The sequence below is a fragment of the Balaenoptera acutorostrata genome, chromosome 15, assembly GCF_949987535.1.
Source record: "Balaenoptera acutorostrata chromosome 15, mBalAcu1.1, whole genome shotgun sequence".
Classification (NCBI taxonomy): domain Eukaryota; kingdom Metazoa; phylum Chordata; class Mammalia; order Artiodactyla; family Balaenopteridae; genus Balaenoptera; species Balaenoptera acutorostrata.
This window is the reverse complement of record NC_080078.1, coordinates 9,577,363-9,604,834: the sequence shown is the minus strand read 5'-3', so window position 1 is coordinate 9,604,834 and position 27,472 is coordinate 9,577,363. Positions and strand designations below refer to the sequence as shown.

The window sequence follows — 27,472 nt, the reverse complement described above, 5'->3', positions numbered from 1 at the left end:
TACAGATGAGCTTGTTAACAGCTACACAGTATTCCACTGTAGGGACTTATCAAAATTTATTCAACCATTCTCCTGTTTTTCAGTATTATAAACAGTGCTGCAAGGAACATCCTGGTACATCTTTGCACGCTTATGAAGATATTTTTATAGGACAGATTCCTGCAGTTGAATTTGGTGGGTCAAAGAGTACCAACATTTTTGGTGTAATAGATTTTGCCAAATGGTCCTGCAAAAATATAGTCCCATGTTACTGGTCCACCAACAGAATAGGAAAAAAGCCTGACCTGGCCCATGTTATTCCTGCCTCTTCCTGGCCTGGGATAGGGGTTCTCAGGCTGCCCAGGAAGCAGCCACAGTGCTGGATAAGAAGTTTCTGGGCAGGGAGTTCCCTGGCACCCTCACTGCCAAAGGCTCAGGTTCAGTCCCTGGTCGGGGAACTAAGATTCCACAAGCTTCGAGCCGAGGCCGAAAAAAAAAAAAGTTTCTGGGCAGATAACCCCTCCAGTTATGCCACAGGCCACTGTTTTCTTCCTCCCCAGCTGGTACTACACACCAGCCACCCACTCCCTGCCCCACTATGGGCTTCACCCCAGGGCCCTAAGGGAATGGCTTCCCTCTCCTCTCTACTATTCAACCATACTAGTCAAAAAGTACAGGGTCAGGAATTAGAGCCTTGTGACCTCAAGCTCATAAGTGAGGAGTAATCATAATCCCTGTTTTTCTAGTCTCCCCCAGGACAAGAGGAGAGGATGTGTCTGAAAGTGCAGTGGCTCCTGCCAAGGGCCAGGCAGAGACCCGTTTTGTTGGCTGAACTTTGGGCTTTGGGCACAAGAGGGATGGGCAGAAGCCCTAGCCTCAGGGATCCCACAGGGTGGCTGATGGGGGGGTGGATGCAGAAGGAGAAGAGGAGGGAAGGAGCTGGAGAGGGATTGAAGTGGGCCGGGCCTGGCACTAGCCCCTCCGCACGTTCCCAGAGATGCTGGGGCCTGGCCTGGTTCTTCTGGGACCACATGGGGAAGCCCAGGCTGACGCTTGGGCCGCTCTCCTCGGGAAGTCTTCCTGTCCTCCCCCTCAGTGCCCTGAGCGCCTACTGACACCCTGGGACAGGCTCTGGACTGTTCTTTCTCCAGGTGCTTCCCCTTCCTCTCCTGGGCCCATCCCCCAGCTCAGCCTACCCTGGAGCAAGAGCTCATGGGAAGCTGCCTGATGTCGTGTCAGCCCTGGGTTCAAATCTCAGCCCTGCCACCTACTCTGTGAGAACCTGGGCCAGTCATGCTATAAAATGGGGCCGATAGTCCTCGCCTTGCCCCGCTCTCAGGGAAATGTGATAATGACCTTGAGGTCACTTGGGCAAAGGGTACATGGGTGTAGGCTGTGCCATCTACCAGAGCTTCTCTAAGTGCCTGCAGTCCATACAGACGGGCAAAGGGCTCATTTTTATTTTCAATCTGCCATGGATGCATAAGTATGCAAAAAAGAATAGAAAACGAATTACTATAAAAATTAAATTGAAAAAAATAGACAAATTATAAGCTCAGCTTCTTCTTATTACATTCAACTATCAGATTACTCCATTAAATCAATATAAATGTTTCTAAACACTTGCTCGCAATTTATGTATTTTTCTTATCACGAACTGGTAAGGGAGTCCGCGAGCTGGCAGTGGCCCATGGGGCACGCTTTGGTGTAGATGCCTCAGTGCACACTGGAGCCAGATGAGGGGCAGGACCGGGAGGTGGCTGCCAGGAGCACAGCAGCTGTGTGGGCTGCTGGCTCCCTGCTCTCCCCAGGCCTGCCAATCTGTGGCTTCCCAGCCCTGCCTTTGCCCCTGCTGTTCCCTCCCATAACACCTTCTCCCTTCTCTGTGTGTCTGCTTCCCACTTTGTCTTTTGAGGCCCACCTCAGGCACACCTTCATCTAGACAGCCTTCCCTGACTCACAGCCTGGGGGACAGGGAAGGCTCTCTAGAAGAGGATGTGCTTGAGGTAGGCCTCGAAATAGTCCCAGGCACTATTTCTGCCCCTCTCTGAGTTGCTGGTGGGCATGCCTCACTCTCCATGCTGAGTTGCTTGGAGGCAGGATACAGGTTATAAGTATCTGAGCATCCCCCCACTCCGCTACCCCTGGCTTAACTGAGGGCCTGATACCTGCAGCCAGTTCATATGTGTGCTGGATGGGCAGGTGAGTGGGTATTTGGGTAGGGGGATGGATAAAGAGATAGAAACTTAGGTAGATGTATAGATGGAAGGACGGATGGGCAGATAGATTGACCGGTAGGAGCTGGATGGATGGACAAAGAGATGGATGGATGGATTGACAGATTAGGAATGGATAGACAGATAGATGAATGGGTGGATAGGTGGACAGTCTGACTATCAGGGGATGGATAGACGGATAGGTAAATGACCAGATGCATAGATACATGCCCAGGTAGATGAATGGATGGGTGGGCAGATAACTGGATACTCACTTGATATATACTCTGATGTGTTTCCTCCTCTGCCCCTCCTCCTCCTTTCCCTCCTCCTCCACTCTCACAGTCTCAGAGCACAAAGACAAGTGGTTCTCGATCCAGATCAGAGGTAGTCTACTTAGGATTATTTTTTCACTTGGTATTTTCATAATTTAAAAATGTATGGGGCTTCCCTGGTGGTGCAGTGGTTAAGAATCCGCCTGCCAATGCAGGGGATGGGGGTTTGAACCCTGGTCCAGGAGGATCCCACATGCCGTGGAGCAACTAAGCCCGTGCACCACAACTACTGAGCCTGCACTCTAGAGCCCGCGAGCCACAACTACTGAGCCCACGTGCCACAACTACTGAAGCCCGCGCGCCTAGAGCCTGTGCTCCACAGCAAAAGAAGCCACTGCAATGAGAAGCCTGCCCACTGCAACGAAGAGTAGCCCCCGCTCGCCGCAACTAGAGAAAGCCTGCACACAGCAACGAAGACCCAATGCAGCCAAAAATAAATAAATAAATTTATGAAAAAAAAAATGTATGAACTGGGACTTCCCTGGTGGTGCAGTGGTTAAGAATCCACCTGCCAATGCAGGGGACATGTGTTCGAGCCCTGGTCCGGGAAGACCCCACATGCCGCGGAGCAACTAAGCCCATGTGCCACAGCTACTGAGCCCACATGCCGCAACTACTGAAGCCCGCACACCTAGAGCCCGTGCTCCGCAACAAGAGAAGCCACCACTGTGAGAAACCTGCGCACCACAACGAAGAGTAGCCCCCTCTCACCGCAACTAGAGAAAGCCTGCGCGCAGCAAGGAAGACCCAATGTCGCCGGAAAAAAAAATGTATGAACAATATGACACTACTTGTAATATCACTATACGTAAATAGAGAAGCAGAAGGTCTATAAGCATGAAGTGTACTTTTTGCAAAGAGAAGTGACTTTTTTCTTTCCTCATAGGATGAGACCCGTATTTTTTGATAGAACTGGGTGCTTCTGATATGAAAACTCATCCAGTCCAACTTCCTCTTTGATGTAGTCATATTTATCAATTTTCTCTTCATGATTTGTTCATCCATTTTTCAGATACAGAAACTGAGACCCAGACTGGGGAAATGACTTCCCAACTTGCCGCCGGTTAGACACACAGCTAAGACTCCTCTTTCTCACTCTCATCTACCTCTCCATCCTCTATTCCCTCAACTCACTCAACGATCTCTCCCCCTGCCAAATCCTCCTCTGGGCCTGATGCACCGTCGCTCTCCCCACCTCCTAGATGCCCGATGCACCCCCAGCCAAGGCAGGCTTCTGTGAGGCTGCATGTGCACGTGCAAACTGAGTCTCTCTTTTAAAAAACTTGTAAGTCTACGTCCATATAGAAAGTGTACACATCATAAGTATCCAGCTCAGTGAATACTCACAGTGAACACACCTGTTACCTGAACCCAGATAAAGAGACAAAATGTTAGCAGCCCCTTCTTGATCCCTTCTAGTCATCCCAAGGCTAAAACACAGCCTAACACCAGAGATTAGCCCGTTTTGGAGCTTTATACAAATGAAGCCTTACAGCATCCACACTTCCATGTCAGGCTGCTTTTGCTCAACAGACTGTCAGTGAAATTCATCCATATGGTTGCATCTGGTGGTAGAGTGTTCGTCTCATTGCTGTGTTAAGATTCCGTAGTGCGTCTGTGCTGTGATATATTTATCCGTTCGCCTGTTGATAAACATTTGAGTTGTTTCCAATATTGAGCTAATAAGAATAATGCTGCTCTGAATACTCTTGTACGTGTCTTTTGGTGCACATACGTGCACGTTTCTGTGGAACTGCTGGGTCATAAGGTACATGGATGTTCAGCTCTGGTAGATAGTGACAGATAGTTTTCCAAAACGATTGTGCCAAGTCACACAGCGGTGGTGTCAGTGGATGGGGTTCTGTGCACACCACATCCTCACAAACAATTGCTAGTCCTTTTAATTTGAGAAAGTAGGTATTTGTAAGGCAGGCTTCCATCAGATTGCCTGGGTTTGAATCCCATTCCCTTTTTTTAAATTTTTATTTTATTTATTTATGTTTTTTGGCCGTACCACGTGGCATGTGAGATCTTAGTTCCCTGACCAGGTTTCGAACCCGAGTTCCCCTGCAGTGGAAGTGCGGCGTCTTAACCACTAAACCATCAGGGAAGTCCCTCCCATTCTCTTTTTACCTTGTGACCTTCAGCAAAGCCTGTTTCCTTGTCTACAAAATGGGTTGAAAGTCATGGGGCTGTTAGGAAGATTACCTAGACTGAGTAGGTTAGACTCCATAAACATTAACTATTTATAGTTAATTCTCACAACAACCCTCTGAATCACTTCCATTCCTCAGTTTCCCCTTCCGTAAAATGGCAATAAAAATACGAACACACTCGCACACACACACGGGGAGGATTATCAGTGAAATATAAGTGAAATAATATATTAAATGCCTAATTTTTTTTACTGAGATATAATACACTTATTATCAAATTTACCCCTTTTCACTGGCTTTTAGTATTTCACAAAGTTGTGCAAACATCACCACTATGTAATTCTAGAACATTTTCATCACCCCAAAAAGAAACCCCATACCCCTTGTAATCATTACTCATTTTCCCACACCCAGCTAGTCTCAACCCCTGTCAGCTGCTAATCTACTTTCCATCTCTATGGATATTAAAAGTACCAAATCTTTGCTTTTCTATATGTTTTAACTTTCGCAAAAGTGAAATACCTAGCACTGGGACAGGCACATAATGTGCACTTAATAAATGTTATCTATGTGTGTGTATGTGGATAGATGGATAGATAGATAGATAGACAGACAGATAGACAGATGGATAGGTAGAGCACACTTAGTAGATATAATATAAACTCATTCATTCAACAAATACCCATTTGCACTTGAGAGGAGGATGGTCCATTGAGAGAAGTAAGATGTGATTCTTGCTTTCAGGGAATTTGCCATCTAGTGGGAAGAGAGGTAAGTGCATGTGAACGCAGGGCAGAATGAAATTACAGTTGTATCTGAACAAGATGCCAGAGGAGGAAGTGGCATCTAGGGTCCATCTAGGATGGGTATGCTTTCCTGACGTCGAAGGGCAGTCTGGGGGAGCAATCCTGAGAACTAAGGCTGGGAGACAGGGAGGGTTTGGTGTCAGGCAGGACCTCTGGGACGGCCACGTCTTCACACCCCAGTCAAGACCCCATCCTACATCTCCACAGCTGTGAAAAAGACTTGTCTGTAGCGAGAGGTTATAAACACTGGGTGATACAGGCCAAATGGGAAAGGAGCGAAGGGGTGACCTGGGCTAGCGCACGCAAGTCTGCACTGTCATCTGGGCAAGGACACTCTGAACTGGCTATGCCCTCAGTCCATGGAGAGTGGCAGCCTCATAGGTGTAGGAACCAGGACTTCCAAGTCAGATCTGGCTCTGCCTTTTCTCAGCTGGGGACCTTGAGCAACTGCTTCCCCTCTCATGAAACTAACAACACTTACTTCAGTAGCATACAGAGATGATGGGGTTCAAAAGTGTTGGACACAGTGCCTGGAATGAGGAATACATACTCCCTTAAATGGCCATACAGATAGGTTGGGGGATGCTAGACAAAGTGAATGAAGCACACATTCAAGCCCTCAGGAAGGTTGAGGCATTTAGAACACTTATTTATTTATTTATTTATTTAGACTAGTGATGGATTTTATTTATTTATTTATTTATTTATTTATTGGCTGCGTTGAATCTTCGTTGCTGTGCACAGGCTTTCTCTAGTTGCGGCGAGCGGGAGCTACTCTTCATTGCGGTGCGCAGCCTTCTCGTTGCAGTGGCTTCTTTTGTTGTGGAGCACGGGCTCTAGGCGCGCGGGCTTCACTAGTTGTGGCGCGTGGGCTCTAGAGTGCAGGCTCAGTAGTTGTGACACACGGGCTTAGTTGCTCCGCCGCATGTGGGATCTTCCCGGAGCAGGGATTGAACCCATGTCCCCTGCATTGGCAGGCGGATTCTTAACCTCTGCACCACCAGGGAAGTCCCAGAACACTTTTTAAAATTTAGTAATTGATATGCGTATTTTTAAAATTGAAGATGTCATCATGGGAGAAATTAGAATTTGTGGACTTCCTTTTTTTATTCAGATAAGTGAGTTTATTTTTTTTCAAAATTCATTTGGGTAACTGTTTTGTATTTTTTGTGTCATTTTTTAATTGAAGTATAGTTGATTTACAGTGTTGTGTTAGTTTGTTAGGTGTACAGCTAAGTGATTCCATTTTATATATATATTCTTTATGTATATATATATTTTTCATATATATATAATATATATTCTTTTCGGATCCTTTTCTATTATAGGTCATTACAAGATACTGAATATAGTTCCCCGTGCTATACGATAGGTCCTTGTTTATCTTGGACTTCCTTTTATTTATTGTAGTGTTGTTTTGTTTTGAATTATGTGCAGAGGGATTGTCTTTTCAGTGCTTAGGCCTCCATAGGTATTATCAGGCCCTCAGGAGGGCAGAAATGGGGTGCAGATGCCTGTGGAGGGTTAAGGCAAGGGGTGAGGGAGATAATCCACCCTACTGAGAACCAGCTCAAGGGAAAGTCTTCTGAACCGCAGAACACAACTCTGAGGTTTCCTCCTGGGCACACGAGGCCTGAGGAGCATGGGAGGGTGAGCTGGAATGCTGATAGCAGGGACTTAGAACCAAGGGTGGTTCAAGTTGCAGGACCCTAAGAAATCACTGAATTCAACTTCCCCATTTTTTTTAAAATTTATTTATTTATGGCTGTGTTGGGTCTTTGTTTCTGTGCGAGGGCTTTCTCTAGTTGTGGCAAGCGGGGGCCACTCTTCATCGCGGTGCGCGGGCCTCTCACTATCGCGGCCTCTCTTGTTGCGGAGCACAGGCTCCAGACGCGCAGGCTCAGTAATTGTGGCTCACGGGCCCAGTTGCTCTGCGGCATGTGGGATCTTCCCAGACCAGGGCTCGAACCCGTATACCCTGCATTGGCAGGCAGATTCTCAACCACTGCGCCACCAGGGAAGCCCCAAATTCCCCATTTTACAGAGAGACAGATCCCCAGTAAGACAGAGACTTGCCCAGGGTTATTCATGGAATTAGTGGCAGAGCAGGATCAATTCAGGTGTCTGCTTAAGCCAGGGCCCCTGAAGCTAGGAGGCGCCAAGGGAGAGGAGGCCCTGCTTCCTACTCCTACCTCCACAGTGCGTTCCCCAAGTCCCTGGGTGCCCAGCATGGGGGCTCAGATACTCTAGGACACAGTTCTGCCTCAGGGCCTGGAGGCCAGGGGAGAAGTCAGACGGGCACATAAGGGAAATCCACTGTGACAAGGATCCCAAAAGGGCCACTTAGGGAGGGCCCTCTCCCTAAGGAAAGACGGGAGGGGAGATAGGGACCTCCTCCTCTTCCAAACTCTAGACCCGCGGGAGCTCCAGGCCAGCGTTCTCACACCTGGAGCATTGATTATGCTAATTTAAGCCAGCCCCATCCACTCCCGCACGCCACGAGGCTCCGCCCCCTCGAGCGACCTATCGGGACTGGAGGGCGGGGCTATGCTAATGAGCCGGCCTGGCCCCTAGGGCTGCGCGGGCAGCTGCACCTAGCCCCAGGCGAGGCGGCGGCGGCTATGGCCACGGCCGGAGCGCTGGCGGGTCTGGTCGCGGGCTTGCAGGGCCCGCGGGTCGTCCCCAGCCCGGATTCGGACTCAGACACAGACTCGGAGGACCCAAGTACCCGGCGCAGCGCAGGCGGGCTACTCCGCTCGCAGGTCATCCACAGCGGTCACTTCATGGTGTCATCGCCGCACAGCGACTCGCTGACCCGGCGGCGCGACCAGGAGGGGCCCCTGGGGCTCGCCGACTTCGGGCCGCGCAGCATCGACCCCACACTCACCCGCCTCTTCGAGTGCATGAGCCTGGCCTACAGGTGAGGGGGCTTCGGGGCCGACGGCCTCGGCCCTCCCTGGCGGGACCGCGCGCTGGGGCCCCGGACACCCCACCCGGCCCCCAGCCTTGGTCCCGGCTGCTCTCAGAGACTCCAGCCGCATCCTGGATACCCTCCTCTCCCCAGCCCGGAGCGTCCTCTGACCCTGGCCCAGCCCACTGGCCCCGACATGCTTGCGCGCCTCCTGGTTCCCATTCCTCACCACCAAGACCCCTTCCCTAAGGCTGGGATCTCCTGCCCTCCACCTCGACCTCCGTAGGCCCACCGCGGGCCTCTCTCCCCCGTCCCGACCCCTCTGCCCCCAAAGAATGCCCTCAGGGCATCCCTTGCGCTCCCAGGACCCTAGGCCATCCTAACATCCCCACCCTCCACTCCGGGGGCCACTCCACCGGACAACCTGCAGCCTTCCGCTCCCAACGCGGCAGCCCCCGCCCAGGCCCGCTCTATTCTTGCACCCTCGCGATACACCTCGCGCCCATGGTTGTCCCAATTCATAGCCAACGTCTACTGAAACCCAGTCTCTCGTCCACCCTGCACCCTTCAATTGCCGGGACACCTGTTCTTGACCTGCTAGGTCGAGGGTGGCGGGAGGAGGGTGCCCCGGCCGGCCCAGAGGGGCGCAGCTCTTAGTTCCCCAGCCGTGGTCCGGCAGGGGATGTTGCAGGCCGCGCGGGGCTGGTCCCCGGGAGGCCTGGCCTCGCCCACCCGGGTCGCCACGCGAGGCTGAGCGCCTCATGTTGCCTGGGACCCCTGCTTTGCGCGTCGCAGAGCACGCCGGCCGCGCCCGGCCCCAGCTCCACGCCTGTGTCCCAGGGGAGGGCGCGAACCGGGGTCCTGGCTCAGTGCCCCGGAGAGCAAAGTTCTCCGGAGCGGAGGGACCAGGATAAATTATCAACCGAGAACCGTAGGGGAGAAAGGGGGATCGGCCAGCCTTGATCTTTTCTCTGTGTAAATATTCCTCTTCCTCTGCGGCGCCTCCTCCTCTTCTGAGAACCGCTGGCCACAGACCTGCACTTGCTCTGACTGGGATCGAGAGCTGGGGTGGGGATTGCTGGGGAGTGTTGCCCACCCCCCACTGTGGCGCCCAGCCTCGACTCCATTGGCTGGATGCTTTGTAACCTTGGCCCACAGGCTCTGGCCCCGGGCCCAGGTCGTGTTGCAATCTGATCATCCAGAGCACCAGACCTGTGTGGAAAGTTCAAATTCCCGTCCCTTTCCTCCCTCCCCTCCTCGGACATCAGGGGACCTCCTGGGACAGGGCATCTAAGGTCATGGTACACCAGATTCGGGCACTCCTGCTCCCCCGACTCCCCCAGGGTCCCCCTTTTCCCATCCATTCCCAACTTAAGCTTTCTGCTTTACATTACACACTGCTCTGCCTGGACTGGCTCACGCCCCTATCCCAGACCACAGTGACCAAAAGGGGAGGAGGTTCAGGGGAAATGGCAAGGCAGGGGGCAGAGCACACTCCAAGAACCGCCCACACTAGGAGGCTGACTGGAAGCTGATGTGACCCCATTCAGGGGCAGCTGGGGTAGAGAGGGCTGGGCTTCCTCCCTACACACCCAGAATATTCAACCTCTGTGGCCCGCCCCGGTGGGGTCCTAAGTGCCAGGGATGGTAGTGGCTCGGTATCAGAGGAGTCTTTGAGTTCCCCCATAGAGGAAAAAACTGAGGCTCAGACTGGGACAGTGTTTTAGCCCTTAAAGACCCCTAATTGTGGGGGTTCCTTGGAGGGGAGAGGATTGTGGAAGCCGGGGTATCCCAAGAGAGTAAGGAGATGGGCAGGGACAGCAAGGCAAGGAGTCCAGAGGTGCCAGGAAGAACTGGCCAGCTTGACCCGGAGGACAGCCTGCAGACGTCTGGCCAGCTTTCACCCTCAGCAGGGCTGCATGGGCAGAGAGACGACTGCTCCACTGGGAGGGGGCCCGTGTCCCATGGTTCTGCGGGTGGAACCCTCAGGGAGGCAGGTTCTGGAAGTTCCAAGAAAACACTTGTTCATGGTCAGAGCTGGCTAGCTATGGAAAGAATGGCCTCAGGAGTGAGGGGGAGCAAGCAGGACTCTAAGGAAATTTCCAGGGAAATTTCCACAAGGTAGATATGTGTGTGTGGGCGGGGGAGGGGGGGTGTTCTGAGTTTTCCCCATTCCATCCCCAAGATTCCCAGAATTTCTGTTGGTCAATAAGAATCCCTTGAACCCTGGTCACAGGCTTTTGGCTCCAGGCTGGGCCCCTCTCCTCCCCTCCCAGCCAACAGGCCCAGCACAGACCAAATTCTTTCCTCCTGGGCGTGGATGTCACTGTCTCACCTCCCCCAGCCCTGCCTGGCCACAAACGCTGTAGCCTCAGCAGGGAAATGGAGGAGGGAGGGCAGGCAGGCTGGGGGTAGGGTGCTGGGTGATCAGAGTGGGCTGGGAGGTTGCTGGGATACAGGCTGGGGCAACAAACTCAGGAGTCCCCTCAGGTGCCACAGAAGAAGCTGGCCCAGGAGGTATCAGAGTGCCCCTACTCCATGTCTCCCTACTAGACAGATGGTGTTTATCTGACTTAGGAGGGAAAGGGGCCAGCCAGCGGGCCTGGGTGCTTGGGCCATGTACTCTATTTGGGTAATGAGGCCTGTTGTGCCTGGGGGTAGCAGTCCCCCCCAACCCCAAAGCAAACACAGGAGCTTGGAGACCAGAGAGTAGAGGAGACCCAGTGACCCATGCACTCAAGGGGCTGCAGGAGCCAGACTGCCACCCACCTGCCCCTCACCCCCAGGAACTGGGAGAGGGCCCCGGAGAGAGCAGGCCTGGCGTTCTGAAAGACTAAGCCTTGGGGCCTCAGCCTTCCATGTGAGCAAGGGTTGGAGAAGCTGGGCCAGAGGGGACTCATGCATAATCCCAGCTTGCGAACCATGAGGAGCGAGGGGGGAGGGAAGAGAGAGGGACCAGCAGGGGTCTAAGACCCTGAACATCTTGGCGTCCTAGGTCAGCTCCCCAGGGGTGGCAGACTTGGCCTGTGCCCAACAGGACCCTGAGAGTCAAGCCCCTCACCTGGTAGAGCCCTTCCGTCTCATGGATTTGATTGACTACTAGGGTTAGAGTCAGGGGTCAGGGTTAGGGTCAAGGTGCCCCCTGCCCATCACTCCACCATCCTAGCTGCCTTCCTTTGGGCGGGCCCTGGTGGCTATTGTCTTGCGCACACCCCTGGGAAGGGGCGCACCTTCCAGGTCAGTCCAGATTGCCATCCTGGGATTCTGGGCTGGGCAGACACCAGAAGGGCAGTGAAAAGGCAGTGGCTGGCTGCTTGGAGGCTGCCTCTGGTGAAGAGGCTCCGTCTCTTCTCAGACAAACCTTACCCATCCCCTAGGCCTAAGGGGGCCAGTGAGACTGGTGGAGAAAAAGCCACAGGTCCTGAATGAGTCTCCATCATGTCACGTGACCTTGGGCATGTCCCCTTCGTTTCTTGACCCTCAGTTTCCTTAAGTAAGAAACAGGCGAAAACCCTCCTTAGCCAGCCTATGAGATAGATGCCTGTGAGGCCAATGGGCATTGTCTTTCTGACACCTAAGCTGATAAACAGATTTCAGCAGGTCTCACCAAAGAACACAGAGGCCCCAAGTGGGGACCGGGGAGAGTATTTTAAAGGTCTGCCTCTCAGGGTAGGCATTTCAGGCAGATTAGAGTGAGGGGCAGGATTTGGGAGGGGTGTCCCTCAAGTTGCCCACCATAGATGAGTGCCTTGTGCACGGGAAGAAAGTGGAGACAGCCCCCTCCAACCATCCTCTTTCTCCACGCCCCCCCTGACCCAGCCCTCTCCCTCTGACAGTGGCAAGCTGGTTTCTCCCAAGTGGAAGAATTTCAAAGGCCTCAAGCTGCTGTGCCGGGACAAGATCCGCCTCAACAACGCCATCTGGAGGGCCTGGTATATCCAGTGTGAGTGGGCACCACAGGCCCCAGCAGGAGGGCTGACGAAAGGGCTGCCCCGGAAACCCCCAGGGTCCTCAGGGCCAGCAGCCACAGAGAGCTTTGGGGGAGACCAGGTCCCCAGCATCAGGACCCCTCAACAGCTTCTCAACCCAGAGGGTCTTGGGGGATGCGTCCCAAAGGGCGCTCTCCGCTGTGAAGTTGGACACAGCAGGGGTCACCCTTCGGAAGTCCTAAAGTGAGCTGAGATTTGGGGAACAGTTCAAGGCCCATTCTGCATCCCATTAGTGTAGTCAGGTGCCTCAAATGCCAGGGTAGAAAGGCGTTCAACACTATCCAGGCCAATCGCACCACTTTGCAAAGGGGAAACTCAGATCCTGGTGGGTCTCCACCAGCCTTCCATTGACGTCCTTAGGTTCCCTACCGTGGAGATTGGGGGGGGAGGGAGCCCAGAGAGACCATGTGGAAGGGACTCTGGTCTTGGAGTCACCCAGAGCTTGTTTCCCACCCTGTCTCTGCCCCTTGCTGGCTGTGTGACTGCAGGCAAGTTGTCTAACCTCTCTGAACCCATTTTTTCATCTATAAAATGAGGCCAAGAGTCCTAACTTTGATGGCTGGCATGGGGATAACGGGTATGAACAGGGCTGGCACAAAGTTGGTGCGTAATAAATGATGGTTGAATCCGATGTACCCTTGAGGAGGTCACGGTCATTCATTTGGGGATACGAAACCCACCTATGCCCCATGGCAGGGTAGCAGAGGCTGAGAGACCTGTGCTGGACCTTGTCCTGTGCTGAACCTTGTCCAGCTCAGTAAGATCCTCCTGTAGGATCAAAGGCTGCGCTGAGCTGGGAACACACAGCGTAGGAGGGACCACACGTGGTATTCTCTGTAGTGGTCCCACTGGATTCCATTCAAGCAGAGAAAAGAAGTGGCTTCTTTTGTTTTGTTTGTTTTTGGTTTCTATTCATCTATGTGCCCGGCACTTTCCTAAATCATCTTATTTAAGGCTTCCTAGCAACCCTGGGAGATAGGTTTTATTATCCCCATTTTATGGACGAGCAAGTGAGACCCAGAAGGCGAGTGACTTACTCAGGGTCACTGAGCATAAGAGGAGCAGAGCTATGACTGGCTGTGAGTTCAGGGCTCTCCAACTCAGCCCAGCGCTTCTTCCACTGCTCCCGGCTGGCTGGCTTCCAGCCCTCGCCTGATAATGTTAAGGACGGGCCCTGCCTAAACCAGGAAGCTGATAGGCCAGGGGGAGAAGGTGTCTCTAACTCCCCCACCCCGAGTTTTCACCCTCTACCCTTTCCCCTCAAAGCTGGATGGGGTGCAGACCCTTCTCTCTGCCGAAGAAATTTCCGATGCCACCCAGGGGTCCTCACCCAGCTTGTGGAACAAGTTGATGGAAGGACCCCAAGTTCTAAGTCAGAGGGGGGTTGAGTCAAGTTCTAGCACACCCTAGCTGTGTGACCTTGGGAAAGTCCCTAGCCTCCCCCAGTTGGTGCTTGCTCATCTGTAAAGTGGGAATCATAATAGATCCTATTGCTGAGGTTTGCTGTGAGTTTTCAGCGAGGTAGATGGTCCGTATCTCAGCACAGGGCCTGAAACACACAAGGGCTCCCTGAAGGTGAGCTGCTGGGATTTATTACTATTATTGTGATAATAGCAACAGCAGGCCTCTAACAAATGTCAGGACTCCTCCTCCCTGAACACGGAAGATTTGAAGGGGGGCTTCGGGAAAGGGGGAGGAGTGGGATTGCTGGAGGGCTGCCTGGCCCCTCCCCCTCACACCCCCACCCTTTCGGCAGGCTCCTGGCCTCCAAGAGCCCTTCCTTTTCCACACCTCCAAGTCACCTTGATTTCCTCTGATATTCCAGAGCACCTCTCATGAGCTGACTCTCCACCTTGCTTTAGCTCATGTGATGTGTGTGCTTTCCTTGTCTCTCCCACTAAGCTGGGAGTTTCATCCCCGATTCATTCATGGATCCCCTGTCCCAGCATCTGTCCCAGCACAGGTGCAAGGGCCTAGGAGGCTGCATGAATGGATGAACTTATCATTGTTAAATAAAGCATGTCCCAGCCCTAGGAAGCCACATGATCCCTGCCCTTCTGTCCAGAGCACAGGGTTGCCAAGTGGGGGAGGGCAGAGCCTGACCAGGCCTGCTCAGCGCTGACTCTCTGGGGGCCCTGGGCAAGCCCAGTCTTTCCTGGTGCTCATATCCTCAACTAGGAAGCCAGGAACAGATACTCCCGAGATCCTCCTTGCTCTAACCCCCAGGAGTCCACGCAGCCAAGGGCCCATCCCTTTGTTTTCTGTCCAAGCTATGTTCACAACCAGGATAACCCCTACCCCCAATCCCATAGGAATAGTCTTGGAGAACGTCCTTTAGGACAGAACTTTGTGAGTGATGCTGAAGGTCCCAATAAATTTCATGTTCAGATGGTCCCCCCTCCTCTGTGTCAATTGTCCCAGAGGAACTTTGCTGTGGGCTGAGGCAGGATGGGCCCCACAGACACCCCTAAATTCCTCTTTGTCAGGACTGCCAGGAAAAGTCACTGCGTGGGGAGCCCCAGGGTCTCGAAGGACTGCTGTGTGCCAAGCTCTGTGCCAGATGTAAGGATTTGGGGCTAAAGGGCACAGCTTCTGCCTTCACTCCCAACGGAGAGGCCAGCATGTAGAGAAATGGCCAAGGCAGGGTGGAAAGTGAGGCACATGGGACCATGGGGTTTCAGAAAAGGGAAGGCTTCCTAGAACAGGGGCAGCCCTAGGCTATCCTGATGGGAGGGCAGACGTGATGAGGCAGAGGGAAGGGAAGGGGATTCCACGTAGAATAAAACCAGAGGGCTGTTGAGCAGGGGGTGGGGGGTTAGGGTCTGGCTTCAAGGTGGGGCATATGAAGGCGATGGAAAGGCAGGAGAAGCAGTGGGGCCAGTCCCGGAGGGCTTGGAAGCCAAGCTAAGGGGTGTGGGCGTTATCCCGCAGGTTCAGGGAGCCGTGGAGGGGTTTAGGCCTGTACTGCCCTTTAGGAAGAATTGACTTGGCCGCAGCAGGAAGATGGGCTGGAGGGCGTGAGGCTGGAGTCAGGGAGGTCTAGGCGAGAAATGACACCAGACCGGGGGGAACAGTGAGAATATGGAGGGGAGGGGACGGTGGAAGAAATGCCACACACCCTTGGGATTGAGAGGGTTAGTCCATGGATTAGATGGGGACACTGGGAGACAGTGGGGAGCTGGGAGACTGGGAGGCATTGTTGGCAGTCCAGAGGAGGCTTGGGCTTGGGAGGGAAGTTTCCAAACATCTGAGAGTGATGTTTTGAGACATCCTAGTAGAGGTTCCCCAGGCAGCTGGAAGATGGGTCTGAAACTGGAAAGGAGCAAGATGAGAGAGGTTAGGGGGAGTGGGCCTGGCAGAAGGGCCAGTGAAAAGTGGTCAGGGAGGTAGGAGAACAGAGGGGAGGTTCCCGGGGCTTAGGGAGGAGGAGGGTGCCCTGCAGCCAAGGTCTCGGAGGATGGGACTGGGGAGGGCCAGAGCCTTAAGCTCAGGAGCTGGGCCAGCGGGGTGGGTGTGCGGGCAGATGCTGAGGTACCAGAGGTGACAATGCAGCTGGGAGGGCAGAGGTGGATGTGGTGAGTGACAAGTCTGCCAGAGTCTGGGAGGAAAGCAAAGGGGTGATGGGAAGAAATTTAGCTTGTTGGGAAGCAAAGGAAGGGGAAGGTTTGAGAGGTAAAGGAGAGCCTGGAATTTGTTTATAGGCCAAAAAGGAGCCTGGAGAGAGATCAGGGTTGAAGACAGGGATGGGAGTGGAGGAAGCAGAGAAAGGGCTCAGGCAGGTGGCCTGAAGTGGGCCAGCGGTGGTTCTCTGAGATGGAATTGGGCATCCTGAAGCAGGGGACCAGGGCTCTGGACCTCTAGCCCACCAGCCTGACCAGGACCTTCTTGGGGCAATTAACTTCGTGTGGCCCAACAATCCCATTCAGCAAGCATTGCCTGCACACCTACTAGGCTCCCAAGGGGGCAGATGGGGTGTGGGAGGTTTGTTTTACAGGGTCGCATAGAAGAAGGAGATCTGGGAGAGCTAGAGCAGGCAGCAAGGCTTCCTGGAGGAGGTGGCACTTAATCAGAGCATGGAAGGCCAGGCAGGATTTCATTCATAGTGTGGCACTTGAGTCCCAGTCCCCTTGGAGTGGGAGATGAGGGAGCTGGACACCCCTGACCTGGCGCCCTTCTCTCAGATGTGGAGCGGAGGAAGAGCCCCGTGTGTGGCTTCGTGACCCCCCTGCAGGGGCCTGAGGCTGATGAGCACCGGAAACCGGAGGTAGCTGAGACCACGGGACCAACCACCTGCCGCCTCACCAAGCCAGGCCCCTCCTGCCCATCACTCCTCATGCTGAGCGGGAGGGGCTGGCCCAGAGGGAGACTGGGTGAGGGGTGGGGTCAGTGCCACCCCTCGCACTGAGTCCCCTATCCGGCCCTCCTCAGGCCGTCGTCTTGGAGGGGAATTATTGGAAGCGGCGCATCGAGGTGGTGATGCGCGAGTACCATAAGTGGCGCATCTACTACAAGAAGCGGGTCAGTGGGGGGCCCTTTCCCCTGCGACTTCTGACCACGGCCTCTCTTGCAAGAGCCCCGGAGGGCTTCCCCCCAACCCAACCCCGACCCTGTCCTCCATTAAGACCCAGGCCGACAGCGCCACCCAGTGGCCACACGGCCTCCTCGCAACCCCCTTACCTCCCAGGGCCAAAGAGCTTCCGAGGGGAAGTGAGGGATCCGGTTGATCTGGGGGAGCTAGTGAGTACGGGAGGCCTTGGCGGGGAGCGATGGAGGAGCGGAAAGGGATCCAGTGTCCACCTTTGTGTGTTCCTGCAGCTCCGTAAGTCCAGCAGGGAAGGGGATCTCCTGGCCCCAAAGCAGGTGGGTGCTCCCTGGACCCAGAGAATGGACGCTTCCCTCTGGGTGGGCGAGGCAGTGGCGGTGGGGAGAGGGTGGGACGTGAGTGGAGTGGGTGTGGCCGCTGTCCTCTGGTTGATTAATTGAGCTTTTCTCCTCTTGGGAAGGGCAGCACTGGAGCACAGTGGTGGGAAGACCCCAAGCCTTCTGGTTCACTAAGCAAGTGGTGGGGAAGCATGGGGGAACAGAGGGCTCTAAGAACTGGGGACCCAGGTAGGGAAAAGTGTAGGGGCAGGAAGGGACCCTCATCTCTTCAGCAGGCCATCCCAGCCTCTCTCCTGGGAGGAGTTGTTGGAGGCCAGTGGGGTAACCCTAGCCTTTCAGGCAGCAAACTGAAAGGCCCTCTGCAGAGAGGCCCTCTGGATGGCTGACCACTTCATCCCCCGGGCAGGGGGCAGTGGGAGAGCCCTGTGCCTCCAGACTGGGAGGGAGTCGGGCAGTGGAGCCCGCCCCGGGGCTGCTGACAGCTCTGTCTCCTCAGGTGGAAGGGGGGTGGCAGCCACCGGAGCGATGGTGCGAGCAGCTTTTCACCAGCGTGGTGCCCGTCCTGCTGGCGGGCCCAGAGGAGGAGACCGGCGGGCGGCAGCTTCTGGATCTCGATTGCTTTCTGTCCGACATCTCCGACACACTCTTCACCATGACTCAGCCCGGCCCTACACCCCTGCAGCTGCCCCCCGAGGACGGTGAGGGGCTGCGCCAGGAAAGGGAGGCCTGAGGGGATCCAGGCAGCCAAGGGAGGATGGCCAGGCATGGGTGCCCCCACTCCGCCCTGCCCGATGCTGCTGACACCACCACTGCCCCCTCCAGCCTATGTCGGCAACGCTGACATGATCCAGCCGGACCTGACGCCTCTGCAGCCCAGCCTGGATGACTTCATGGAGATCTCAGGTGGGGCAGGCCCCTCCCCCTGGGTGAGTGGATGGTCAGGGTCAGTGGGAGGAAAGCCCCAGTACACTTGAGACCTCAGGCCAGTCCCAGGCCCCTCTGGGAGGGCGGATGATCTGGGTGATTTCTGAGGGATCTTCCTGGTCTCCCTTTGTCTGGCCTTGGGATGCAGGTGGTGTGGCCTCAGGTGAGAGCAAGCCAGACAGGGTACCTAGCAGGGGACAGGGGACCAGGAGCATTGAAGCTGCAGGCTCTGGGTAGTCCCCAGGAGAGCAGTAGATGCTGGGACTCTCTCAGGGGAGAGAGGGACTTTGATGGCTCTCCTTTGTTTGGGTCTATTTATTAGTATTTATATAATTCATTTAAAAAAACTATTTATTAAAGAACATTTCAAGCATACACACAGGTAGGGAGAGAGAGTAGTTCACTGACCCTCATGGAATCCTCACCAGTGTCAACATTTATCAACTCCTGGCCATTCTTATTTCACCTAGACCTCACCCAGTTCTCCCCTCCTATGTTATTTTTAAGAAAATCCCAGGAATCATATCTTTTAAAGCATTCTTTAAAGTAATCCTTTGCCCTGGCTCCCTCTCCTGAGCCCCAGGGCCACCAGTCGCTGGGTTCTCGTGTCCCACCAGAGATACCATGTCTATATAGCACACGCGGACAAATGTCTCTTTTTTGTCTCTGTAGCAGCCTGTTTCCCGCATTGCTTTCTTCACTTAGCTGTAGACCTTGGAGACTGCTCCTGATAGGCACACACTTAGGGGACTCCGGAGCCGTGCTGGGGGTCAGACATGGAGGCTCAGCCTGTCTCAGCCGAGGCCTCGGGCGCAGAAAGGGGGTTCCTGGGATAAAGGCTTGGATTGGGTGACCCCTCCACTCCTTCCTGACTGGCAGGGTCCTGGGCCTGTCAGTTAAGAGGTGGAGGCCTATGGGGCGGGGACGAGGGAATGAGGAACCACCCCCATCCCTGCCTGGGTGGGGGCTGGGGGCTGCGGGGACAGCAGCGTTGATGGCAGTGCCCTGGGAGCAGACCAGCCTGGGAGGGCAGCAGCCCCGTCTGGGCACACAGACCCCTGCCGCAGGTAGGAGCCCAGCCGCTCCCCCCAAAACCCGGGTTCTGGGCAAAACCTGACCGACCGGGGCTGGGAAGCGGCTTCTCTCAGCGCAGGGTGGCTGCCAGAGTGGGGGCCAGAGAGGGCAACCTACGGTAGGGGGTGCGGGTCACACAGGGGAGGGGGCTGCTGTGGCCCCCTTAAGCGCCCCGTGAACTGGGAGGGCAGGGAGCACCAGGGCCGTCAGGGCTGCCGCTTGGTCCCCAAGAGCTCCTCACTTGAGAGGAAACCTAGTGGGGGGGCCATAGCTCTCTGGAGGGAGGGGGCTTGGTGGAGGGGGCTCAGGGAGCAGGGAGAGGCTGGGTGAGGGCCACTCAGGGAAGCATGGGGCGGGAGAGGGGCTCAGCCAGGGGATGGCAGGTCAGTGGGGGGGACAGGTTGGGAGGGCTCCGCGGGTGGCTGGGACTAGGAAGTGTCTTCTACCAACGTGGGGTGGGGACACGCCGTGGTAAGGGGACGTGGTGACTCAGGCTGGGCTGGGCTTGCTGCTCTGCGGCCCTGAGCATCCTGGGGCTACCTGATGAGGCCCATGGTCCCTGGGGGCTGGGGGTGGAGGATGGGCGGCCGCTCACCCTCTACCACCCAGTCCTTCTGTTGAAGGGAGGCAGGAGGACAGCAAGAAGATCCCTTCTGACCTTGTGGCCGAGAAAGACACACAGACACACACAGAGGTGGGCACAGGGCAGACATGTACACACTGAGCACCTCACACCAGGGCAGGTGCACACGGACTCAGACAGAGCTCCAAACAGCGGGACCGACACACAGGGAGGCAGACAGACTGGTGCTAGTGAGACTGACACATGCAGAGCCGGCCACCCAGCAACACACGGGCCCCCAGTCACATGAGATGCACAAATAAGACCCAGTCAGGCTCGAGGTTTGATGCTGGCTTATCCCACTCCTGAGTTTCCTTCAAGGGGGCCCCCGGGGGGAAAGGCCTGACAACCTGTCTTGGCCAGGGGGCTGGGGTCCATCCAAGGCCAGTGGGGTCGCGTCTGACCAGACCAGGAGGCCTTGGGAGCTGGTGCAGACAGGAGGCTGCTCAGGGTCAGAGAAAGGTGCCCGGAAGGGAGCGGGCGGGCGGGCGGCGCCCAGGCCCGGGATGTGGTTAGGCCGCAGGCAGCTGCTTCCCAAAACCAGAATAGCCTGGGGCTTACACAACCCGCACCTCAAACAATCTGGCTGCCCCACTCCCCGCCAGCTCTTCCAGGCCTTCCAGCAGCCCCTCACTCCTGCGCCCGCTCTGAGCCCACCCTCTGACCCCTGCTCTGAGACCCCCCCTTAGCCCCTTCACCCACACTCCTGAGCTCTGTTCTTGTAGCCCTATCCATTGACCTTCCAACAAACCCAAATTGTCCCAGACCCACTGACCTTCTGACCCCTCTCACCCCTAACTCACTCCGTGAACTCCTGACACCACGATGCCCTTCCCCAACCTAGACCTCCTCCCCTTGGACCCCACCCTTTCCCTCTCTGGTAGTCTGTAGTACCACCCCACCCCGCCATGTCCCCACCAGAGCTGGTAACAGGAGCAGACAAGGCCTGGGATTCCCAGGCCGGGGGTGGGGAAGGGGGGCCTCAGGAGCCAGTTTTGGGGCTCGGTGGGAGGGCTGCTTCCTGGGGTGTCCCACTAACACCCCCACACATCCCCCTGCTGTCTCCCACTCAGGCCCGTCCCACCAGAGCCTCTGCTGTGGCTTCCCCTGAGTGAGACAGAAACTCTCCCAGTTTCACAATCTTCTGTGGAAGGCCCCCCCTCCCTCGCTGGCCCCCACCCCACTGCCAGCCCAGCCTGGGGACAGGGCCAGCCCGCTGCTTCCAGCCGCGGCCTTAGCCCTGACAGCTGCCACCTGTGTGTCTGAATTACAGATTTCTTCACCAACTACCGCCCCCCACAGACGCCTACAACTTCAAGCTTCCTGGAGCCCCCCAGCTTCGGCCCCATGGCTGACCCTGTCCTCAGCAGTGGGATCCTGGGCTCGGAGGTGCCCTCTGCCTGCTCGGGCATGACCCACCTCTCGGGACATAACCGCCTGCAGGTGAGCTCACCCTGCCCAGCTCACCTGCCCACACCCCGGAGGTATTCAGGGTACTTCCTGAGTATGCTCAGTCCATCGAGAGAGACTGGAGGGGGAGACAGACCCCATCTGTGCCCTCCAGGAGGGCACCGTTCAGCTGGGGAGGAAAGACCCTCGTGAAGCAGAACTGACAAGATGGTTGAGGGGGGGAGCCTGAGGACAGAGGAGCGTGGAGCTGGGCTGCTTGTGGAAGACTTCCTGGAAGAGGGGGGAGTTCTGGGCCTTAGTGAATGACTTGGGTTTGGGCAGAAGAAGAGACCAGTAGAGGGGAGGAGAAGCAGGAACGGAAGCATGGAGGCCGAAGCTGAGCATGTGCATTTAGGAAGCAGTGACTCTATCATTTTGGTTCAGGAACTCCCAGGCCCACTTCAGATGTTGTCCCCATGATGCTAGGATAGTTAGTTACCTTTTCCCTCCGTTATCAGACTTCTCAGGCACTAACGTAGTTCATTGTTTAAGAGGTCTCTCTCCTTGACTAGACTGTGAGCTCCTTGCTGGAAGGGCTATGCTTTACTCACCACTGCATCTTCTTATACTTAGCACAGTTCAAGCACATTAACAGCACTGGGTAAATGGTTGCCCGATGATTGAGCAAGTGAGTGAACAGATGAGTGTGTGGATGGATGGGTGTGTTGGAGAATAGATCGCTGGGTTGTAGATGGGGGTAGATGCTTACATCGTTGGTATATATATAGGTAGGTGAGTGGTTGGTTGGATGGATGGGCTGGTGGATGAATTTGTAAATGAGTAAGTAGTTTGGTGGATCAGTAAATGGACTGGTGGATGGATGTGTGGCTGGTGAATATACAGATGGTGGATAGATGGACAGACTATGGATGGGTTGGTGGGTGAGTGAAGGAAGTATAGGTGGTTGGATGGATTGGTGAATGGGTTAATACCTGGTAGGCTGGTAGAAATATAGGTAGATGAGCTAGCTCATAGATGAGAGAATACATAGGTAGGTGAATAGATGGAGGATGGATGGATGGATATGGATGGATGGATGGATGGATGGATGGGTTGGTAAGTTATTTGGTGAATGAATGGGCAGGCAGGAAGATTGATGCTCTTTCTCATGCCTAATTTGTGCATAAATGGGTTCCCCTCTTTCCCCTCATTAGATTATAATTTTCCTGGGGTGTGTGTCTGAGGCCAGGGACCATTTCTCCCAACTCTCGCAGTGCCCAGTCCAGAGCTCAGCCAGGGCAAGAGGCTGCCTGGGAGGCCTCAAAAAGGCTAGCTCTCTCCCCTGCTCTCTGTCCCCCAACCAGGCTCGGAGCAGCTGCCCTGGCCCTCTGGACTCCAGTGCCTTCCTGAGCTCTGATTTCCTCCTTCCTGAAGACCCCAAGCCCAAGCTCCCACCCACTCCCGCACGCCCACCCCTCCTCCAATACCCCAGCCCTGCCAAGGGGCTTGGCCTGGAGCCCTGTGCCCCACCCCCTTTCCCTCCCGTGGCTCCGCTGCCTGCTATGCTGCAGGAAGAGCCTCTCTTCTCTCCCAGATTCTCTTTCCCTCCTGTCCCTCCTGCCCCGGGAGTGTCCCCACCGTCTGCTCCCACGGCCTTCGCACCCACCCCCCTGCTGGGTCCAGGCCCTGCCCCCGCCCCCTTCCCCATAGACCTTCTACCCTCGGGGTATTCGGAGCCCCCGTTCGGGCCTCACTTCACCGTGCCCCAAGGCACGCGGCCCAGAGGCAAGCCCCCTACCCAGTCCCCCAGGGGGCGGAGGCCCAGCCCCCCCACCTTGGCCCCTGCCACTGCCGGGGGCAACAATCCCTGCCTCGCACAGCTGCTCACAGCAGGTGAGCTGGGAAGGGGACATGGAGACCAGATGCGGGAGCGGGGAGCCTGTGGGATTAGAGGGTGAAGGCTAAGGGGCAGGCTCAGCCGGAGGGCAGGGTGGCAAGCAGTGAGGGACCTGGGCCCTGATCCCAAAAGCGGTGTGGGCTGTGAGGAGCGGAGGGACGGGGTCTTGGGAGATGATGGGATGGGGGCCCCAGCAGCCCTCACAGTTCTGTCTGTGCACAGCCAAGCCTGAGCAAGCCCTGGAACCAGCGCTTGTGTCCAGCGCCCTCCTCCGGTCCCCAGGGTCCCCGGTAAGATGGCGGGCACTGGGAGGTGGCGGTGAACCCCGGGGCTTCACCCCGACTCTCTGCCCTTCTCCACCCCAGCAGGAGATAGTCCCCGAGTTCCCCTGCACCTTCTTTCCCCCGACCCCGGCCCCTACACCGCCCCGACCACCTCCGGGTCCAGCCACATTGGCCCCTCCCAGGCCCCTGATTGTCCCCAAAGCGGAGCGGCTCTCGCCCCCAGCACCCAGCGGTAAAAAGGGGTTGCAGGGATTGGGGAACTCTGCGGGAGGGAGGGAGGGGAAGGAAGAAGGGGGGACTACGTCTGGGGCCAGGATGAGAGGGACAGGGCAATGGGACCCTCTCCCCTGTGTTGGTCTGTCTGTGGGTCTGTCTGTCTCTGACACAGGTGGTGAGCGGCGGCTGTCCGGGGAGCTCAACTCCCTGCCGGGCCCGGGGACTCTGAGCGTGTGCATCTCTTCCCCTCAACGCGTCCTAAGCCGGGGCCATCCGGACAACAAGGTGGCACCATTTCTCACCCTAAGGTCTGTTTGCTCCCCCCAGGCCCTCCCACGCCCCCTCCTAGGCTCACCCCACTTTCTGCCCCCGCAGACCGAAACCCGGCGCATCACACACATCTCTGCGGAGCAGAAGCGGCGCTTCAACATCAAGCTGGGGTTTGACACTCTGCACGGGTTGGTGAGCACGCTCAGCACCCAGCCCAACCTCAAGGTGAGCCTCCAGCCCAGGCTGGCACCCCCGAGCCGCAGGGCCCCACTGTGGAACACCCCAGGGCCCTCCACACACCCGGTTGCCTCCTCCCATCCCAGTGCCTCAGTGGGGCCCAGGGTGGGGGACCCCCAGTCCCTGAGCCCAGCCCTACGGTGCTGCCGTAGATGAGCAAAGCCACCACGCTGCAGAAGACGGCCGAGTACATCGCCATGCTGCAGCAGGAGCGAGCCGCCAAGCAGGAGGAGGCCCAGCAGCTCCGGGACCAGATCGAGGAGCTCAATGCCGCCATCAAGTGGGTGGGGGGGGCCTGCAGGCGCTGGGCCAGGGGGCCTGCGGCCTGACTCCCCGCCCTGACCTGCCCCGTGCCCCCAGCCTGTGCCAGCAGCAGCTGCCCGCTACGGGAGTGCCCATCACACACCAGCGGTTCGACCAAATGCGAGACATGTTCGATGACTATGTCCGGACCCGCACGCTGCATAACTGGAAGTTCTGGGTAGTATCCTCACTTGGCCAGTGGCGGGGTGAGCGCTGCAGCCGGACCAGGCTGGGCCCGATGCAGGCTCCACTCCCCGGGCCAGGCAGGGTCTCAGAGCTGCTCCCAGAGGAAAGGGCTCCGATTCTACCCCCTCCTTCAAGGCCCCTGGCATCTTGGCCAGCAGCATTACCCAGTGGTGGGCTGGGAGCAGAGGGAAACTGAGGGGGAGCCCCCTGTCCCAGGGGCAGTTTGGGAGAACCTGTACTTGGAGTAACATGACCGGGGTGGGCCCGTGGGAAGACATAGAATCTCTCACTCCCTTACCTGGTCAAGCCCTTGACTGAGCCAGGGCAGGAAGCCCAGGGATGGGGGATAGTCCAGCCCAGAAGGAAGGTCCTGGAGGAGCTGGGGATAGGGCCTGAGAGCCAGAGAGCTGGGAGGGCCTTAGTGTATGGGAGGGCGGCTACAGTAGGAGTCCTCAGGGTTCAAGGCTGGACAGTGGCCAGCTGTCAGGGCTACATGTGAAATGGGTGGGGGTACCAGCTGGATGACAGAACTGCTCCTTGACCCGGGTCCAGTTCAGCATCCTCATCCGGCCTCTGTTCGAGTCCTTCAATGGGATGGTGTCTACGGCAAGCCTGCAGAGCCTCCGCCAGACCTCACTGGCCTGGCTGGACCAGTACTGCTCCCTGCCTGCTCTCCGACCAAGTACGTGAGCCACCTGCCTGCTCAGCAGAGTGTCCAAGCCTCAGGGCAGGGGGTTCCACCCTACTCAGACCCCAGGTCCAGCCTGTCTTCACTGTAGCCTAGGGTTTTGTCCATCCCCACCATGCCCCCAGATGGGCCACCAGGACACCTGCAGACAGAGGTCCTAGGAGGGGCTGACTGACAGTCTTGCTAACTAGTACCGCCCCCGATCCCTTTGTCTTCAGCATCCAAGGGTAGGGCCCTGACCCCAGAAAGTGTCTCTCCCTCTCTCTCTCTCTTTTCCCAGCTGTTCTGAACTCCCTACGCCAGCTGAGTACATCTACCAGTATCCTGACGGACCCGGACTGTATACCCGAGCAAGCCACACGGGCAGTCACAGAGGGCACCCTTGGCAAATCTTTATAGTGCTGGCCGGACCGTGCTGCTCACTCAGCTGCCCTGGGGCTGCTCTCCCTGGGCACGCCCCTCCTGCTCCGGGTCCCGGCTGTCAAGCAGGGTTTCTTCTGATCTCCTGGGAGCCAGGAAGAACTGAGTTCCAGTCCCTGCTCTACTATAGCGACAACGCTGTGACCTGGGGAGCTCATCCTCCCTCTTTGGACCTCCATTTTCCAGTCTGCAAAATGGGGACGGGGAAGCTTCAAGTAGAAGAGGATCCCAAGGCCTTAGCAGCTGTGGCGCTTGGGGGCCTAAGCTGGCAACTCAGGGAGTTTGAAAGAGGGAAGGGGACGATGCTTCCTTGTCACTCCCACCTGCTCCCCCCACAGGTCAGGCACAGGCCTCTGTTTCTAAGCCGGGAAGGAGAAAAGGAGGTTCCTTCTCTCTGCTCCTCCACTGGTAGCCTGGAGGGGCTGCAGGATGGCATCCCTGCGTGAGGCCAGGAAGGTCTGATCCCAGGAGGGAGCAGGACAGGGGGTGGCCAAGCCAGGGGAGGCACCTGGTATGTGTGTGGATGAGTGTGTGTGGATTTTGTAAAGAATTCTTGACCAATAAAAACAGAAACTGTCAGGGACTGTGAGAGTTTCTCACTCTGGGATGGAAAGAGAACGGTTTGCAGTGGGAGGTGGCCTTATAGAGGGCCTCGCTGGCCATGAAGGGACCTTAGCTTGTCCTCTGAGCTGGAAGCTCCTGGAGGGTTTTGAGTGGAGGTGAAGGAAGATCAGACAGAGCTTCTTAACAGGATCCCACTGGGGGCTGAGTTGTGAATAGGCCACAGGGAGTCAAGGGAGAGATGACAGACACTCAGCCTGGATATCCTCTATGGCCAGGGGTAGGTTCAGAGAGGCTCACCACCTTCCACGTTGGAGGAGGGCAGAGCCGGCACCCCAGAGTGGAAGTGGCAGGGCCTTCCATTCGAACCATCCAGGAGGAGAACGTTGCCTTAGCGGGTAGTGACGGCCTCACTGTGTGAGATGTGCAAGCAGAGGGTGGGTGACCACCAGGTCGGGATGTCTTAGAAGGAACTGATACTGCAGATGGGAAGTTGGGGTAAATGGCCCCAATACTTCGTCGATCCTTTTATTGATCCTTTTTTTAATTTTCTTTTTTGGCTGCACTGCTCGGCTTGTGGGATCTTAGTTCCCCGACCAGGAATTGAATCCGTGGCCCCTGCAGTGAAACTGCCAAGTCCTAACCACTGGACCACTGGAGAATTCCCTTTCATTGATTTATTTAACAAATATTTCCTGAGGGCCTACCACGGACCAAGCTATGGTCTTGGCCCTGGGAAATCTGTTCACTGCTGCACCCCTCTCGTCGTGGAGCTTACATTCAGGCCTGGTGAGTCTGAGCCCTCTCACGTGCTCGGAAACCTCTGGAGACGTTTGTGGAGACATTTGCAGGCTAGAAACAGGAGCGAGTCTTCTGGGGGCTTTGACTTTCCCTCAGTCATGTAGAATAATAATAACGATAACATGAGTAACTGCACCGTCATCTAGTGTTTACCACGTGCCAAGCACAATTCTAGGCACTTTATGTATATTCACCCACTTAATCCTCTCCACACCTACCTCTATAGGCCTGCGGTGAGGACTGAAGAGTAAATATACATAAAGCACTTACTACAGTGCCTGGCATATAACGCGATGGAAGAGTTATTGTAACGATTACTATTGTCCC

The 27,472-nt window shown here is 56.1% G+C and overlaps 1 protein-coding gene across 12 annotated transcripts in view; it reads left to right on the top strand.

The window, feature by feature from the left end:
• The window catches only part of MLXIPL (MLX interacting protein like), a 54,185-nt gene extending 27,819 nt beyond the window's left edge, over positions 1–26,366 (top strand). For 2 of the 12 annotated variants that reach the window (XM_057529016.1, XM_057529022.1), the window contains 15 exons: positions 12,240–12,335; positions 16,574–16,656; positions 16,821–16,910; positions 17,208–17,252; positions 17,770–17,971; positions 18,096–18,176; positions 21,167–21,336; positions 22,647–23,175; positions 23,402–23,695; positions 23,852–23,964; positions 24,055–24,174; positions 24,339–24,466; positions 24,547–24,670; positions 25,228–25,357; positions 25,644–26,366. In XM_057529016.1, the coding sequence (XP_057384999.1) occupies positions 12,240–12,335; positions 16,574–16,656; positions 16,821–16,910; positions 17,208–17,252; positions 17,770–17,971; positions 18,096–18,176; positions 21,167–21,336; positions 22,647–23,175; positions 23,402–23,695; positions 23,852–23,964; positions 24,055–24,174; positions 24,339–24,466; positions 24,547–24,670; positions 25,228–25,357; positions 25,644–25,762 (2,324 nt within the window). In that variant the 3' untranslated portion in view covers positions 25,763–26,366. Of the gene's footprint in view, positions 1–8,060; positions 8,413–12,239; positions 12,347–14,878; positions 14,955–16,573; positions 16,657–16,820; positions 16,911–17,207; positions 17,253–17,769; positions 17,972–18,095; positions 18,177–21,166; positions 21,337–22,646; positions 23,176–23,401; positions 23,696–23,851; positions 23,965–24,054; positions 24,175–24,338; positions 24,467–24,546; positions 24,671–25,227; positions 25,358–25,643 lie in introns of those variants that run through there. The other 10 variants (XM_057529019.1, XM_057529023.1, XM_057529017.1 and 7 more) reach the window with 8 other exon arrangements.
• The last annotated feature ends 1,106 nt before the right edge of the window (positions 26,367–27,472 follow it).